Raw genomic sequence first — 17802 nt, forward strand, 5'->3', positions numbered from 1 at the left:
TCAAACAAAAACTAACAAACTTAAAAGACCCAGTACAACCCATGGACAAAACCAACGTCATCTATAAAATTCCATGCAAGGACTGCCACAAACACTACGTAGGACAAACAGGAAGAAAGTTAGCCACCAGGATACATGAACATATATAAATAGAAAGCAGGAGAGAACAGCTTCGCTTCACTTGGAGGTCGCCACTGACGATGTTACCTAGCCAGGTAATGAAACATCTGGATATCAAACCTACAGCTCAGCGAGCAAACCTACGCCCTTGAGTGATGATTTTCACAATATTTGCAACTTGTCCTTTTGAGCTTGATTGTTTTGTTGGTACTTTTGTGGAGACATGTTACTTTCGTGGCCAATGTTGCATGTGGGATGAGGTGGAGGCTGCTTTTCACCATTGTATACAGATTGGAGCTTTTCAACAATCCAGTGCACAGGTCTTGCTGCTGCTTTCTATCATAGACAAACTCACTCGTTGTCCCATGTATACTTACAAAGTCAGTGCTTCTGCACACATTTATAACTTCTTTGAGATTCAGATTCTCTTCTCTTAGCAATCGTGGTGTTATTGGAGACTCTCTTATGCGTAAGGTAAGTCTGTATTCAATTTGCTCCTCCTTTAGAAGCGCAAATTCATAGGTTTCAGCGAGTTGAGTTAATGACATTGTGCACTGACCAGTAAACCTTAATTCTCCTTGGTCCCTGATATTGAGCACATTCCATTCATATGAGCATTGACTTGGGCTGAAAATGTGCCTTCCAGGCTTTTAAAATCTCTGCCACATGTCTTTTCTCATTCACGAGATTTCACGTGCAGTATATTTCGAAACAGTCTCTAACCAACAGTGATAAAAGTATTATTCATGGAAGAATTCCCAGTTCTGCCTGGTATCCCCAGTGATTTGAACAGGAGTTAGAATATGATAGCTACGGTCATTTTCTCTTCAGCACTGTTTATTTGTATTGTGATTTTTGTTTCTTTCTCAGTAGCAGCTCTGCAGTTGTGTTTTGATTCCAGCTCTGCACACTCACCTTTGTGCCTCTTCTGATACAACACGGCAGTGTATTCAACTTAAGGACTTTATTGAAATGAATTCAAAATGTCTGCAAAAATGTGTATGTGTACATGACCGTGCATGTATATGTTGGCACATGTGGTAGACTAGGGCAGATATTTGCACATGATTGCCTTTCACTCCAGACAGTCAGCACCAGTATTATCATTTGGTCATCTCTTAAGCGACATCTGCTACTTCACCTTCCCGTGGCATGTAAGGCAATTCTCCACATGGATACACACCTCTCCCGGAGCCATAAAGGAAATATTTGGAGACTTCTGCTGAATGTTATCAAAAGTGAGTGTACATAAATGAAGTGCCTGTGCTGACAAATGGCTGAAGTATGTTCAAAGTTTTTGAGAAGATTTGGAGCTCGGGTGCTCATTGTTGTGGTTCTGTTCGCCGAGCTGGGAATTTGTGTTGCAGACGTTTTGTCCCCTGTCTAGGTGACATCCGCAGTTCTTGGGAGCTTCCTGTGAAGCGCTTCTGTGATGTTTCCTCCAGCATTTACAGTGGTTTGAATCTGCCACTTCCGGTTGTCAGTTCCAGCTGTCCGCTGCAGTGGCCAGTATATTTGGTCCAGGTCGATATGCTTATTGATTGAATCTGTGGATGAGTGCCATGCCTTTAGGAATTCCCTGGCTGTTCTCTGTTTGGCTTGTCCTATAATAGTAGTGTTGTCTCAGTCAAACTCATGTTGCTTGTCATCTGCGTGTGTGGCTACTAAGGATAGCTGGTCGTGTCGTTTTGTGGCTAGTTGGTGTTCATGGATGCGGATCGTTAGTTGTCTTCCTGTTTGTCCTATGTTGTGTTTTGTGCAGTCCTTGCATGGGATTTTGTACACTACGTTGGTTTTGCTCATGCTGGGTATTGGGTCCTTTGTCCTGGTGAGTTGTCTGAGAGTGGCTGTTGGTTTGTGTGCTGTTATGAGTCCTAGTGGTCGTAGTAGTCTGGCTGTCAGTTCAGAAATGTTTTTGATGTATGGTAACGTGGCTAGTCCTTTGGGTTGTGGCATGTCTTCATTCCGTTGTCTTTCCCTTAGGATCTGTTGATGAAATAGTGGGGGTATCCGTTTTTGGCGAATACATTATATAGGTGTTCTTCTTTCTCTTTTTGCAGTTCTGGTGTGCTGCAGTGTGTTGTGGCCCTTTTGAACAGTGTCTTGATGCAACTTCTTTTGTGTGTGTTGGGATGGTTGCTTTCGTAGTTCAGGACTTGGTCTGTGTGTGTGGCTTTCCTGTATACCTTTGTGTTGAATTCTTTGTTTGGTGTTCTCTGTACCATCACGTCTAGGAATGGGTGAAGTATGAAAAGTGAAAGTGTGGGTATACGAATTAGCAAAAAGGTGACACATAATTCATATGGGGCAAATTGCTGTATCTCAATTTTGACAGCTTATACATTTCAAGAGCGAGTTATCACATAATGGCACATTTCAAACAGAGGTTGCACGATACCAGGTTATAGTCCCACAGATTTATTGGAAATCACAAGCTTTCAGAGTGTAGCACTTTCATCTATAACCTATTGATGGACTACAACCTGGTGTTATGTGACTTCTGAGTTTGTCCACTCCAGTCCAACACTGGCACCTCCACATTTAAAATACCACATTATTTTCACTGCTGATTCATGTTCCCATATATTATCGATAAAGTTCTGACAGCACAGTTATGTTTTCTTGGGAGTTATCTTTCACATTTTACTGGCGTGTACACACATGTCTTAAGCTGCCACTTCATGAAATTGTTAAGACTTCAATTTTAGATTCTTCTTAAGTCATCTAGTTCTCTCAGCTCCATTGACCTTTACAGACAATTACAGCAGAGGAGGAAAAACAAACTCCTCTCGCATTTTTCCTGAAGGGAAAAGAAATGCTATTTTGATAGTTTGCTGGTCACTGCTGCTGGAATGTGTTCACATTCAGTATGCCGTGGGGTGGAGGTAGATTCAGCAATTGCAGTTAATAAAGTTTAATTGCAATTCTGGTGAAGTTAAAGCACAAAAGTTTGCAAAGCACAGAGGAAATTCTTACATCACTGATGGGTACGTCACACTCTAGAGATATGAACACAAAATCAGAACTGATGAGCCAGTGCATTGCTAACTGAATAATTATTCATTTATTTAAGGTCATGGGCAGGAGGTTTAGAGGGGTTGTAAGGAAAACTATTTTCACCCAGAAGGCGTTGAGTATCTGAAATTTGCTGCCTGGAAGGATGATGGAGGTAGAAGCCATCACAATAACATTTAAGCAGTAATTTGAAGATCACTTGAAGCAGCATAGCATCCAAGGCTACCAGCTAAGTGCTGGAAGTGGGACTAGAGTAAATATGCACTTGATGACTGGTATGGACATGATGGAGGTAAACCAAGACTGCAGATGCTGGAAACCAGAGTCTAGATTAGAGTGGTGCTGGAAAAGCACATCAGTTCAGGCAGCATCCGAGGAGCAGGAAAATTGACGTTTCGGGCAAAAACCCTTCAAAGGTCCTTGGTATTCCTGATGAAAGGCTTTTGCCCGAACGTCAATTTTATTGCTCCTCGGATGCTGCCTGAACTGCTGTGCTTTTCCAGCACCACTCTAATCATGGACATGATGGACCAAAGGGCCTCTTTCAATGCTGTAGAATCTTTAGAATAAGATGTCAAACTGAGCTGTCATCTGCTCTCTCACAACTGTAACAAATAGGAAGTGGACCAGTCTGCTGTGTCTTTTCAATAAAATCTTGACCAATCTGTTTATTCTCTTAATTCTTTTCTTGTGACCTATACCCCATAACCTTGAACTCCTTTGTTCATCGACAATCTTTCTAATTTAGCCTTGAACATCTTCAATGCCCAATCCTCCATTGCTGTCTATGGAAGAAAATTCCAATGGCTAACATACCTCCAAGAGAAGAAATTTCTTTTCATCGCCATCTGACATGAGCAACCCAATTGTAGACTCAACCCACAAGAAAGAGCATTCCTTAGCATTTGCTCCATCAAACCTCTCATAATCATAGATGTTCCAATAAGATCACTAGTGGTGGAATCTATCTCAATTATGCCCAATCTTTCCTTGTAAGACAGACTGCTTCATTCGACAAATCAGCCAGTGAATCTTCTTTGAACTGCTTCAAACACAAATCGGTCAGAACTAAGGAGATGCTCTTTCTTGTGTGTTGAGTCCACAATTCAGTTTGGGGGTCTCATGTCAGATGGGTGATGAAGAGGAATGTCTTCTCTTGGGGGTAAACAAATGGTCTCAGTTATGCTAAGGAGAGGAAATGACCTAGTGGTATTGTCGCTGGACTATTAAATCCAGCAATCCAATGTTCTGGAGACCGAGGTTCAAAGTCCACTACAGCAGATGGTAGAATTTGAATTCAATAAAAACAAAATCTGGAATTAAGAGTCTAATGATGACAGTGAATCCGTTGTTGATTGTCAGTAAAAGCCCATCTGGTTCACTGATGTCCTTTTAGGGAAGGAAATTGCTATCCTCACCTGGTCTGGTCTACATGTGACTCCAGACCCACAGCAATATGGTTGACTCTTCACTGCCCTCTGGGTGATTAGATTGGGCAGTAAATGCTGGCCTAGCCAGTGACGCTCACATTCCATGAATGAATTTTTAAAAAAGCAAAACTTCGGTACTCAATCCTCCTTAAAATACCACTTGCCTTCCTCATTTTTACTTGTTCATGGTTTATGGGTGTTGCTGTCAAAATCAGCATTAGTTGCTCATCCATACTTGCCCACAGAGCAGTTACAAGACCCACATTGCTGTGGGTCTGGAGTTAGAAGCAGTCCAGACTAGGTAAAGATGGCAAATTTCCTTCCTAAAGGACATTAGTGAACCAAATAAGTTTTAATGTCAATCAACAGTTGCCTTTAGACTTTTTCTTTTGTTGAAATTAGAATTGCATTGCTATGGTGGGATTTCAACCCAAAATGTTAGTCTGAAGTTCTGGAATACTAGTCCAGTGACAATTACACCTCACCAAAGCCTCCCATACTAGCTTTTTGTGATTCATTGTCAGATCTCTCTGTTCCACAGCACTCTGCATTCTCCCTCCATGTATTAGTTTGCTTTCCTACTTTTCTTCGCAAAGTGATTAGTTTCATATTTTCCCATGCCTGCCAAATTGTAGTCCACTTACCTGGCCTACCTTTATCCCTGAACAGCCTCTCTGTATCCTCCTCACAACTTGTTTCCTCCATTTCCTTGTATCATCAACAAATCTAACTACAACAGAGTTGGCCCTCAACCAAGTCATTATTAAATATTTTAAGCAGGTTTTAAACAGTGCTGATTGCTGTTTGCTGATCTGAAAGAAAATTCATTTATCCTGTCTCTGTTTCCTGAGTCTACAATTCAGTTTGGGCTCCCATGTCAGATGATGGCAAAAAGGGAATTAGTGAAAACTCTCTTTGGACTTAAATATTACTCCCAACACAAGGAGTTCTTACTTTCTGCTCTAACCACTTGTATGATGCCTTATCAAATACCTTTCGGGAATGCAAGTACCCTGTATCTACTGACACCCCTTTTATTCATCTTGTTTTTACATCCTCAAAGAACGATAACAAATTTGTCGAACATGATTTTTCTTTAACAAAACCATATTGACTTTAGAACATAGAAGGATACAGCGCAGTACAGGCCCTTCGGCCCTCGATGTTGCGCCGACCGAATCCTACCTAACCTATACTAGCCCAATAACTTCCAAATGCCTATCCAATGCCCACTTAAATGACCATAAAGAAGGAGAGTTCACCACTGATACAGGCAGGGCATTCCATGAACTCACAACCCGCTGTGTGAAGAATCTACCCCTAACATCTGTCCTATACCTACCACCCCTTAATTTAAAGCTATGTCCCCTAGTAACACCTGACTCCATTAGCGGTAAAAGGTTCTTAGTATCTTAGTATCTACTTTGTTTGACTGTATTGTGATTTTCTAAATGTCCTATTGCTTATTAGTAATTGCTTCTATCATTTTCCCCTTGACAGGTGTAGGTCTAATTGATTTGTAGTTTCCTGCCTTCACTGTCCCTCATTTTACTTTTGAACACTGGTGTTACGTTGGTGAATTTCCAGTGCACTGAGACTTATCTGGAGTCTAAGGAATTCCAGAAGATTACAACCAATGTATCACATATCCTTGCAGTCAGTTCCTGTAAAGCCAGAGGAATGGGCCATCAGGTGCAGGAAACCCATTAGCCTTTAGACACAGTTGTTTTCTCGTGACCTTTTTCCGAGTGATCGTAATTGTTTTAAGATCCTCTATCCCTTGTGCCCTCCCAAATTTTCTAACATTCTTGAGATATTTTTGTGAGTTTTGTGAAGTCTGATGCAAAATACTTATTTAAAATCTCCACCATTTTGTTCTCTTCCCTTTCCTACAATTACTTGATCGGTCTCACATTCTAAGGGACAAACTCACACTTCTGTTTTTTTTCATTTCTTATATACTTACAGAAACTTTTATTCCAATTTTTTAATATTTCTGCTAGTTTTACTTCATATACCAACTTTGCCCTCTTTGAGACATCCTTTACTGTCTACGGTTTCTACTACCATTAGCCCCACGACTAACTTTTGCAGCATTGTACATCTTTCTTTTTAACTAGGAATAATCCCCAACAGCCTTAGTTAGCCACATTCACACAGTTTTTCTTTCTCAATGGAATTGGTGTTGTGAGTGATGAAGTATCTCCTTAAATATCGGCCACTCTTCAACCATCTTGTCTTATCTTTTTACCCATTTTCCCAGTGGCTCGGTGTTCGCACGGCTGCCTCACGGCATCAGGGACTGGGTCCAATTCCAGCCTCATGTGTGGAGTTTGCACATTCTCCCTGTGTCTGGTTGGGTTTCGTTTGGGTGCTCCAGTTTCCTCCCACAGTCTAAAGATGGACAGGTTAGGTGGATTGGCCATGCGGAGTTGCCCATCGTGTCTGTGGATGTATAGACCGTGTGGATTAGCCAGTGGGATTTGCAGGATTAGAGGGTAGGAGCGGGTCTGAATGAAATGCTCTTCAAAGTGTCAGTGTGGACTCAATGGGCCAAATGGCCTGTTTCCACACTGTAGGGATTCTAAATACCTATTCTATTTCAACCAATGCTATCTTCCTAGCCTTAAAATTGCTTAAGATCAGTTTCAAACCTCAAATTAAATCTGAAATTCTAACATTTTATGATCAGTCTTAATTAAAGGATTCATTTATATGTGTTCATTAATTAACACCTGTCTCATTACAAATAAAAACTCAAGTCTAAAGTGGCCGATTCCCTGGTTGGTTTCAGAATATATTTATTATTTATTGGAGACAGTCTGTCTGGTTTAAAACTTAATCAAAACCTGGCAGTTAACTGTCAATCAGCATTATTTGGTGCTTTTGCCAATCAGAAACCACTTGCCACGAATCAATGTAGGAGAAATGTTGGTTTACCCCTTGAAGTGGTATTCTTGTGAATTGTCCTGATGAGTGGAGGATGAACAGTTTCAACAAACTGCGTTCTTTTTTCAGTAATATTCAAGTTCAGTAATACCAAACAGCAACTTGCATTGTTGTTTTTGGATCTGAACAGAAGTTCCATGAATCCTGGTCACTTTTATCAATTTGATTTGTCAGTTTACATAAAGAGTAAAGCCTTTCTTACAGACTTCCATTATTCTTTGATTACATTTTGGCCTACAGTGTAGGTGCTGTCAAGGGGCCTAGAATTGACTCTTACCAATTGCTTATTTCCATTCCTATTCCTTATCTCCACCCAAACACATTCTACATTTTAATCCTCTGAATCCAGATTATTTCTCATCCCTGCTCTGAATATTCCTTTATTACCAGAGCAACATCGCCATCCAGAATTTCACCACCCTTTACTCCCAGAATGTCAAATGCCCTTCAATATTTGATCACTGTGCAGCCAAGCCTCAGTAATGTTTATCGTGTCGTTAAAATTGTCATCAATTTCATGGTGCTGTTTTAAATAAGATATCTTATAGCGTCTTGGCAAATATGTATGCCTCGATTAACATTCCTGGGAAAAATAAAACCTTATCTGGTCTCATATTTCATTGCATCTTTTTTGGAGCCTCATTGTGTACCAAATGCTGCTGTGCTCCCTACATTGCCTCATCCACTATATGTCTAAAAGTACTTCATTGCTGCAAAGTGCTTTAAGATGTCCTGAGGTCATGAATGGTATTATATAACTACAATCTTTCTTTCTAACTTATTTCCTAATGCCTGCTCCTATGCCTTTTATTGCTGATCTTTTCTAGGAATCCTCATTGGGCTCACTAAATTGAAAGGGATCTGGCCTTGCAATAAATTCCAGATTAGTGTCCAGGCTGTTTGACAAAAGCATTAGTCCACATATCGGAAAGATCTACATCAGGGTAGGTGTTTTATAGCCTTGTTTCTGGGACACGTTAGGCTGGAGCAACAAGATTTATGTTGAGAATAATGGCCGACTGACAGTGATCGTGATGACAAGACTGTAATCTCATCAAATCATTGAGATGATGATGTTGTAAGTAGCCTTTATCTGACCCCAACCTTCGAAATAAAATTACAGACTGACATTGCTGCAGGATATTATTTTTATAAGATCTGTTCGGCAAAGTTCAGAGTACAGTGTGTGCAGGATAAATTCATTCTAATTTACCAGGCAGCTGCATAAACAAGGCACACTGTTGTCTGCTGCACACCTTTTCGCTTGTCATGATATCCAAACAGAACCATTAATGACTGTGGTTCAAACACCACATTATGAAATTCCATTTGCAATTATAATGGGCAAACCATCAAAGAGCTGAGTTTCCTCTCACTCCTTGTAAGTATTTGGCACACAGAGGATCTGTTGGTTACAACAGAGCTTTCCGGTTTCCTGGTATCCACCAACATGGGGACATTCTGCTGTACTCATGGACTGAATATGTAGCCAGCTCTTCTGGCATTCTCTTGCTTACCTTAATCCAGACGTAGATCTCTTTGCTTCAAATGGGTTTGCATTTCGAATGAAATAGTTGATTGAAGAATGTCACTTGAATTTCCATCATGGCTTCTTGACATGGCTTCTTCACGTCTCCTTTCAAGGAGACGTGTTGCATTTTCTATTGTCTCAGGCAGCACTAGAGGTATGCAGGGCAGCAGAAACGCTTGCCTCTGAAATTCCCAACCAACCCGGTTGCATCCATTCACCTGGCCGCCCAATCAACTTAAAGTCGTGCTGTGAATTCTGCTCCAGGATCCTGCTCCACAACTACCCAGATGAAGGAGCAGCACTCTGAAAGCCAGTATTTTCAAATAAACCTGTTGGACTATAACCTGGTGTTGTGTGATTTTTAACTTGGATGTGCAATGGCTGTGTTAGATACAAATGTGCAATAGTTTAGCTGTGACCTCACCAGTCCATTGAAGGAGTGTTTAGAGTGATGGCTTTTTGTATATAGAAGCATACCATTTTTATTTAAAAAAGGATTTGTTTCTAACTTATGCCAGTTGTCACATGCTGATATAAATACTGTGGTATCTGGAAAGTAAGGCTTCTTTTGTCTGTTGTGGCTTTATGCTTAATGGAGTAGTGATGACTCTTGGGCATACTGATTAACTTCCATTCTGTGTGAGTCCAAATCCCCACATCTATTGACATAAATATAGGAGGCATTGTAAGTAACTGCATCATCTAATGATGAAGCTAATGAGATCGAGAAGGAGCCCCTGAAAACTAAGCAAAAAGCCCTTAAAAATCAAAAGGTAGCACTCAAGAAATATGAAGAGGTGCCTTTGGAAAAGGTTCTAGTCTAAATTTGTAGGATCTATACGACTGGTAATTGCACCCCTGAGAGTCTAAGATACATGTGTCAGTGACAGTGAAATATGTGTGAAATTGACAATGTTATTTTCCTGTTGATAAGTGTTATTTTTTATTTTGTTCTTTCAGATCCTGTCACACTCTGAGTGGGATCATAAGCGTGGCTACAGAGGATCACAGGTCAGTATCCATAACAAATTGTCCATCAAGAAAGGAAATATTGTAACGACTTTTGCTTCCATTTCACTCCAGGTGGGACAAGTAATTCAGAAGTAAGTCCACCTTTGAGGACAATCTTTTTTATTTTCAAGTTGTGCTAACTTTTCATGTTACAATATGTTTGTTTTTCTCACCTTGGTGCCTTGGCTAACTCTTAAATGCTGTAGCAGTACCACAAATGGTCATTTGTAACAGTACTGCTCTACTGGAATCAGTCAACACCAGGTTATTGTCCAACAGGTTCATTTGGAAGCACTAGTTTTCAGAACGGTGCTCCTTCATCAGGTGCAGTCCAACATTGGTTCCTCTACACTAATGGAATCAGTAATAAGCAGAAAATATATTGTCGCTTGCTCGAAATTGTAATAGCTGGGGAGTTTTTTGTTTTGTTCAGTTTCCATACTGAATGGGAGCGACAAGCCCCTTCAGTTATTTTCTCACTCCTGTCTCACTCGATCTCTTCATGTATTGGGAAAAGATGGAAGAGTTGAGCTGAATTATGATTTGAGAAATGATAGTCAGTCGACTTCTAAGTGTCTTTTGTTCAAACTGTCAAGTGTGACTCTGCTCTAGATTGATGCCTTGCCAGTGATTTGCTATTGTTGGTAGCACCGCTAATTATTTGGAGCAATTTTAAAAGATAGCATGTCTCTCTCATATTCGAAATTCTCGAGAACAACCATAATGAATGTTCCAGAACTTCCTCCAGTGGATTTCATTTGGATTAAAAAAAAGATCATGGAATTTTGATATATTTGTGTTACGTGGGACTGCAGTTATTATTTAGAATTGAGGAGTGATCTGATATTTACTGCCCCATCGAGCATGCCAGTCTGTATTTACAAAATGGTTGCTCCCATGTGAATTGGAGCATATGAAGGAGTCTCATCTTAATATCTCACCTCTGAGAAATGTTTCATCTTGTAAAGGTGTATTCAAGACTTGACAGTAGACTGGGTGACAGTAGACTGGGTGACAGTAGACTGGGTGACTGTAGACTGGATGACAGTAGACTGGGTGACAGTAGACTGGGTGACAGTAGACTGGGTGACTGTAGACTGGATGACAGTAGACTGGGTGACAGTAGACTGGGTGACAGTAGACTGGGTGACTGTAGACTGGATGACAGTAGACTGGCTCCATACTCTGTGCCTGTCAATTCAGTCACAATTATGCCCTTACCTGCCTACTGATAGTTAAAAAAGGTATGCAAATATTTGGCTTTTCTAAGATCTCAGAAAAAGTCAGTTTAAAATACTAGCAAATTTAACTATTGATTGTCCAAAACAATATAAACTCTCAGCAAATTAATACAGCTGTCCTTTGCCACTTTATCAAAATGAACCATGCACAGATCTAAATTTCACAAACAGTGAACCTGGAAACTTAAACAAGCAATGCAGTTCTGATCTAGCCATCATCAAATTTGTGAACTTCACCGTCCTGAATGATAGGAGCTGGACGGTCATGACAACACCATTACCTGCAGCTTCTCCTCCAAGCCCATTGTAATGACTAGGATATAAATCTCTGTTCTCTCATTGTCGAGGAGCTCCCTACCTGACAGCACTGTGTGGCCATCTTCACCAACAGCTCAAAAAGGTGGCCCACAACTACCTTCTTTAGAGTAACTCAGTATGGGCAATAAATGAGGTTGTAAATTCACTCGTCGAGCTGATGTGGTTTTGTGCAGGCGTTTCGTCACCTCATTAGGTGACATTGTCAGTGCGTCTTCTATACGGTGTTGGTGGTCTGTCCCACTTGGTATTTGTGTGTCTCTGTGTTTTGTTACTTCCAGTTCTGTAGCTGAGTCACTGGTGTCCGGTTCAATGTGTTTATTGAGTTCTGGTTGGAGTGCTGTCTCAAGGAATTCTCTCACGTGTCTCTGTTTTGCCTGTGTTACATTGTCCCAGTTGAATTTGTGTCCTTCATTGTCTGTGTGGGTGGAAATGAGAGAGGACTGGTCGTGTCTGGCAGTGACAAGCTGACGTTCGTACACTAGCATGGTCAGTTTTCTTTCTGTTTGTTCTATGTAGCATTTCTCAATAAACATGTTGAACTAGACCCCATATACAAACCACTCAGACAGAACTGAAGATACCAAAAAAACAGAAACATAAATACCAGGCAGGACAGACCACCAACACTGCATTGAAGATGCACTGGCAATGTCACCTAAAGAGGTGACAAAATGTCTGCAGAAAACCACAGCAACTCGGCGAATGAATCTATGACTTCATCCTCAACCCGAGATACAAATCTTTGCAAAAACTTTAAATGGGGAATAGATGTTGAGCTGCAAGTGATGCTCACATACCGCTAAATAATTTGTTTTTAACATTTGATTCTGAGATGATGTGAAGGTGCCGGTGTTGAACGGGGGTGGATATAGTCAGAAGTCACATGATACCAGGTTAGAGTCCAACAGGTTTATTTGAGATCACAAGCTTTCAGAGCGCTGCTCCTTCAGCAGGTGAACTTCAGAGCTCTCTGAAAGAATTCAAATAGACCTGTTGGTCTATCACCTGGTGCCCATGTGACTTCAGAGGTGGTAAGCACATTATCACATTTAAAATATTTAATACTGTCTCTGCTGTTGGAGGAGCAGCATTTTTCTTTCGCTCCTAAGTTCATCCTGTGGCCTCACAGCAACAGTCGCAGTCCAAGTTTTCTAAGGTAGATCTCTGGTATCACTTACCCAAGTAAAACTGTCCACAAACTTCATCTAACATTTGGAAGGTGACTGGAAAGCTATCCTGCACAAGAGACCATTATTACGAGTGAGGCAGTGACAAATGAGCAGTCTCGCTGAGGAGGGACCACTTTGAGATCATGCTGCTGCCACTGGTCGACTTTTCTCATCAGCCTGTTCAGAAATGATATTACATACTTCTGGAGCCAGTGGGACTTGAACCCAAGACTCCTGGCTCAGAGATAGATCCTCATCTCTAACCTTTTACACAAAACTAGAATCAGGTTAGGCAACCCCTGACATCCTCTTTTCTATATTGAGTCTAAGGGCCTGTCCAATTAGCAATGGTTGGTAATAAGCCAGTACTGATATTTAAGAAAAAGAGGCCCTTCCCTGTAATTTACTGAATGGAAGCAATAGATAGAAGTTACCTCGACTAGTTAGGCATAATTATAAAGGCAATCATGACACATGTTTCCATCGAGACCTCATGATCGAATGCTTCTTCTCCAGTCCAAGTCTTGAGTAACATCTTAAGTTTTGTATGGAGGTCAGCATAATGGAACTGTAGTAAAACACCCTGACTCTTAAATTCCATTCTCCTTGAAAGAAACAACAGCATTTCATTTGCCTTTCTAACCAGTTGCTCTACCTGTGCACTAACATTGGCATAGCCGACTGCACTTTTGTAAATCACTGTGTAACATTGCCTGCCGAACTGGGAATATAAAGCCTCCCCAATTACACATCAAGCTTTTGCTGAGCATACTCAGGAGTTCTAGCCTCACTCATCTCCTAACTGAACAAATACTGGTATAAAATATAATAAGGTGTATCATGTTTGTTTCATGGTCATTACTGAAGTGCTGGTTTATTGTTGGAAGGCATTGCAAAGTAATGTTGGCAATGTCTGAAGAAGGGTGACTGGGCTTCAACCATTAGCACTGTTTTGTGTCTACCTGCTGAGTTTCTCCAGCAATGTCGGTGTTTGTTTGTGTCAGAACTCCAGCATCCGCAGTTCACTGTTTTATTATCTTGGAGAAGTCTTCTTTGCATTGCTTTCTGGTGATTAGCTTTGACTCAGTGATGGCATTCTTGCTCATGAGCTTGGGTTCAAGGATCACTCAACAAGACTTGAGCCAATACCCTCGGCCTGTGTTTTCACTTTTCGGCTGGAAGGGTGTCGTATTTTGGATAAGATGTTAAGCCGAGCCTCCGACTATCCTTTCAGGTGGACGTGAAGGATCCTCCAGGGAAAAACTGGGAGTTCTCAGGATCCCAGCCAACACTTGTTGCTCAGCCAACACTCACAGTGGATGATCTGGTCATTTATTTAACTGCTGTTTGGGAGGTCACTTTGCACAATGTAGTCTGCTACATGGCAACACTGACTACTATTTGAAAGTATTTAATTGGCTGTAAAGCACGTTTGGGCATCACAGGGTTGTGAAATGTACTACATAAGCAAGTTCTTTCTTTCCTTCCTTGTAAGAATATTTTTCTTCCTTTTGGTTTTGGCCTGGTTTTTGTCTATAACTTCTTGCGTTGATAGTGTTACCATTTTCTTGTGCTTCATGTCTCCTGGGGGAGGGAGGGGGAAGTAAGAAGGCATTTCTGCTTTCCACAATGAAACTGGATATTTCCACATGGATGTTTTGTGTTGCGTTTGTACAGCTGCTGAGTACAAAACCTAAGCTCACACTATTGAGGTAATGTCACTGAGGTGTTAGGCCCAGGAGCTGTCTAAAGGTGGCTTTAACAGACTTTTCAACATGATGTAAAGAGATGTAGAACCTTTGTCTGTGGTATTCCAGCCAACATTCACCTTTCAATCAACATCATCACCACTTCATAATCAGATTAATTGCATTTCTGCGTCCCTATGGATGTAGCTACATACAAAATTAATAGCTGTGTTTTACTGACGTTGCCTGAAGAGTATTTTGTTTTTGTTAATCCCGTGTCATGCTTTCGTCCAGGAGAAAGTGAGGACTGCAGATACTGGAGGTCAGAGTGGAGAGTGTGGTGCTGGAAAAGCACAGCAGGTCAGGCAGCATCCGAGGAGCAGGAGAGTCGACATTTTGGGCTCAATTCCTGATGAAGGGCTTATGCCCGAAATGCCAATTTACATGTTTTGATTTGAAATTCTATATAAGCCTTGGTTTTATATTTCCGTAGTACAGGACATATGTTTCTTTTTTATCCCCACTTCTCTCTGCCTCTCACTTTTGTAGTTTGTCCCAGGAGTCAACTGACTTGGGAAGATGGAGGCACAGTGGTAATCTCTTGGCATTGTAATCCAGATACCATGATGAATGCACTCAACTCCCACACAGAGCAGAAAGTGAAATTTCAGTTCAGTTAATAAGTGTAGGATGTAAGGCTAGTCTCTACAATGACCATAATTACCAACAGTTGTTGTAGAAACCCATCTGGCCTTTCAGGAGGGAAATCTGCCATCCTGGTGTGGTTTTGCCTACATACGATTCCAGACACTGAACAATGTGGTTGACTGTTAATTGCTATTTAAAATGGCAAAGTAAATGCATAGCTGAACGGGCCATACATACAGACCTTGAATGTGATTCCCATATTCCATTAAACAATGAAGGAGAATAACATCAGAAGTAATTTGATCAAGGTCAATCCAACCAAGACAAGATGTAATACTGAATCAGTTTAATGTTCCTTTATATGAGGTGCACCAATTTTCCACTGAAGGTGGTGATTAGAACTTTAGCATATAAGTGAAACACCTACTAATTTAGACAGAGTAGCCTAAATGAGCAGAGGTGAAAATGTGTTGCTGGAAAAGCGCAGCAGGTCAGGCAGCGTCCAAGGTGCAGGAGAATTGACGTTTTGGGCATGAGCCTGAAGAAGGGCTCATGCCCGAAACGTCGACCCTCCTGCTCCTTGGATGCTGCCTGACCTGCTGCACTTTTCCAGCAACACATTTTCACCTCTGATCTCCAGCACCTGCAGTCCTCACTTTCTCCTAAATGAGCAGAGGCCCCTTCCAACTCCATTTTATTTAATCCTCTCTCTCTTTCCCTACCCTTCCACTTCCTTGTTGTTCCACTGCCCCTGGTGAGCAGTGCTGGTAATTCCTTAATTGTTTTCCTGGAGATGTGGCTCATTTGATGGGGGTTAATTGCAAAATAATAATGCAGGGGCCTCACTCATATTCAATTGATGTTGAGGAAAGACACTCAGCCACCAATCATACAGGAGTCAGCGAACAGAGTGCCATAAAAATTGCATGCTGGCTGCAATTGAGAGCTCTGGACTTGTGTGTAACATAGCCAGTGCCACAGTGACTGTCTATGCCAGGCAATCAATGGGCGAGCACCAACATGCATCATAATCAGAGAAGTGATGTGTATGTCCCTTTGTGTGTGGTTGCTGCGGTTTGAAACCGTATGTTCCTGCTGTGCAGACTGGGGTGCCTCACCTTGCTCAGTATTCGACATCGACTTCACCAGTTCCCAAATCCCCCTCTCCCACCTCATCCCAGATCCAATCCTCCAACTCTGCACTGCTCTCTTCACCTGACCTGTCCTACCTGCCCATCTTCATTCCCACCTATCCACTCCACCCTCCCCACCGACCTATCACAATTACCTCCTGCCTGTGTCCACCTATTGCTATCCCACCTACCTTATCTCCCTCCCCATGTATCTCTCAGACCCCTTCCCCCACCGCACATTCCTGATGAAAGGCTTATGCCTGAAACATTGCCTCTCCTGCTCCTCAACTGCTGCCTGACTTGCTGTGCTATTCCAGCGCCACAATTACTTTTACTTAGTATTGTGGCTTCCAAACATACTGTTGGGGTCAAAGTGGGAATTTCCTATGGTATCTGATTACCATACGGTGTGGTAACAGGCCCTTCGGCCCAACAAGTCCACACCAATCCTCCGAAGAGCAACCCACCCAGACCCATTCCCCTACATTTACCCCTTCACCTAACACTATGAGCAATTTAGCATGGCCAATTCACCTGACCTGCACATCTTTGGACTGTGGGAGGAAACCAGAGCGCCCAGAGGAAACCCACGCAGACACAAGGAGAATGTGCAAACTCCACACAAACATTTGCCCAGGTGGGAATTGAACCCAGGTCTCTGGCACTGTGAGGCAGCAGTGCTAACCACTGTGCCACCGTGCCACCTGAGCAATTTTCAGTGCCAGAATTCAATTAGCAGAGGATGCTTTTGATCCATCAACCTCAGGGTTATGGGCCCAGTACGCTTCTGCTGCTCCATCTCTGCAGATGTCCCATTCTTTCCACACCAGGAGCCTTACTTAAGCTCAAAACAAAGCAAATGTCAAATCCTGTTTAAAGTTGAACAATCTAAGTCCCTCCACTGTAAACTTGCTGCCTGCAACTCATGGCTCAGTGGTTAGCACTGTCACCTCACAGCGCCGGGGACCAGGGTTCGATTCAAACCTTGAGCGACTGTTTGTGTGGAGATTGTGCATTCTCCCTGTGGCCTGTATGGATTTTCTCCAGGTGCTGTTGTTTCCTGTCACAGTCCAAAAACATACGGGCTGGCTGATTAGCCCTGGGAATGTAGGGTTATTGGGGTAGGGTCTGGATGGGATGCTCTTCAGAGGATCAGTGTAGACTCGATGGGCCAAATTGCCTGCTTCCACACTGTAGGGATTCTATGATTACCAGCTGAAGTAAGCTCTCATATGCTGATTCTTATTTTTATCCTAACCCTGTCACAATGGTAAAGAAAAGCATTAATTGGGAAGCAACAGAAACCTGACTGAATTGCAGCAATTTCAAAGCACTTTTAAAATAGCAAGAAAAGCCTTCTGAATATTTGTGAACTGTTAAACTTTACCGAGGCCCCAAGGAGCAATTTGTACCATTATCAACCTTACAGTTGATAAACTTCATTTAGATTAGATTACTTACAGTGTGGAAACAGGCCCTTCGGCCCTACAAGGCCACACCGACCCAACCCACCCATACATTTACCCCTTACCTAACACTACAGGCAATT

The 17802-nt window shown here is 41.9% G+C and overlaps 1 protein-coding gene across 2 annotated transcripts in view; it reads left to right on the top strand.

Moving 5' to 3' along the window:
* pde3a (phosphodiesterase 3A, cGMP-inhibited) overlaps window positions 1-17802 on the top strand; it is a 481350-nt gene that overhangs the window by 231734 nt on the left and 231814 nt on the right. For both annotated transcript variants that reach the window (XM_060842973.1, XM_060842975.1), the window contains exon 2: window positions 10006-10056. In XM_060842973.1, coding sequence (XP_060698956.1) covers window positions 10006-10056 — 51 coding nt within the window. The remainder of the gene's footprint in view (window positions 1-10005; window positions 10057-17802) is intronic.

This window comes from Hemiscyllium ocellatum, chromosome 23, assembly GCF_020745735.1.
Source record: "Hemiscyllium ocellatum isolate sHemOce1 chromosome 23, sHemOce1.pat.X.cur, whole genome shotgun sequence".
NCBI classification, from domain to species: domain Eukaryota; kingdom Metazoa; phylum Chordata; class Chondrichthyes; order Orectolobiformes; family Hemiscylliidae; genus Hemiscyllium; species Hemiscyllium ocellatum.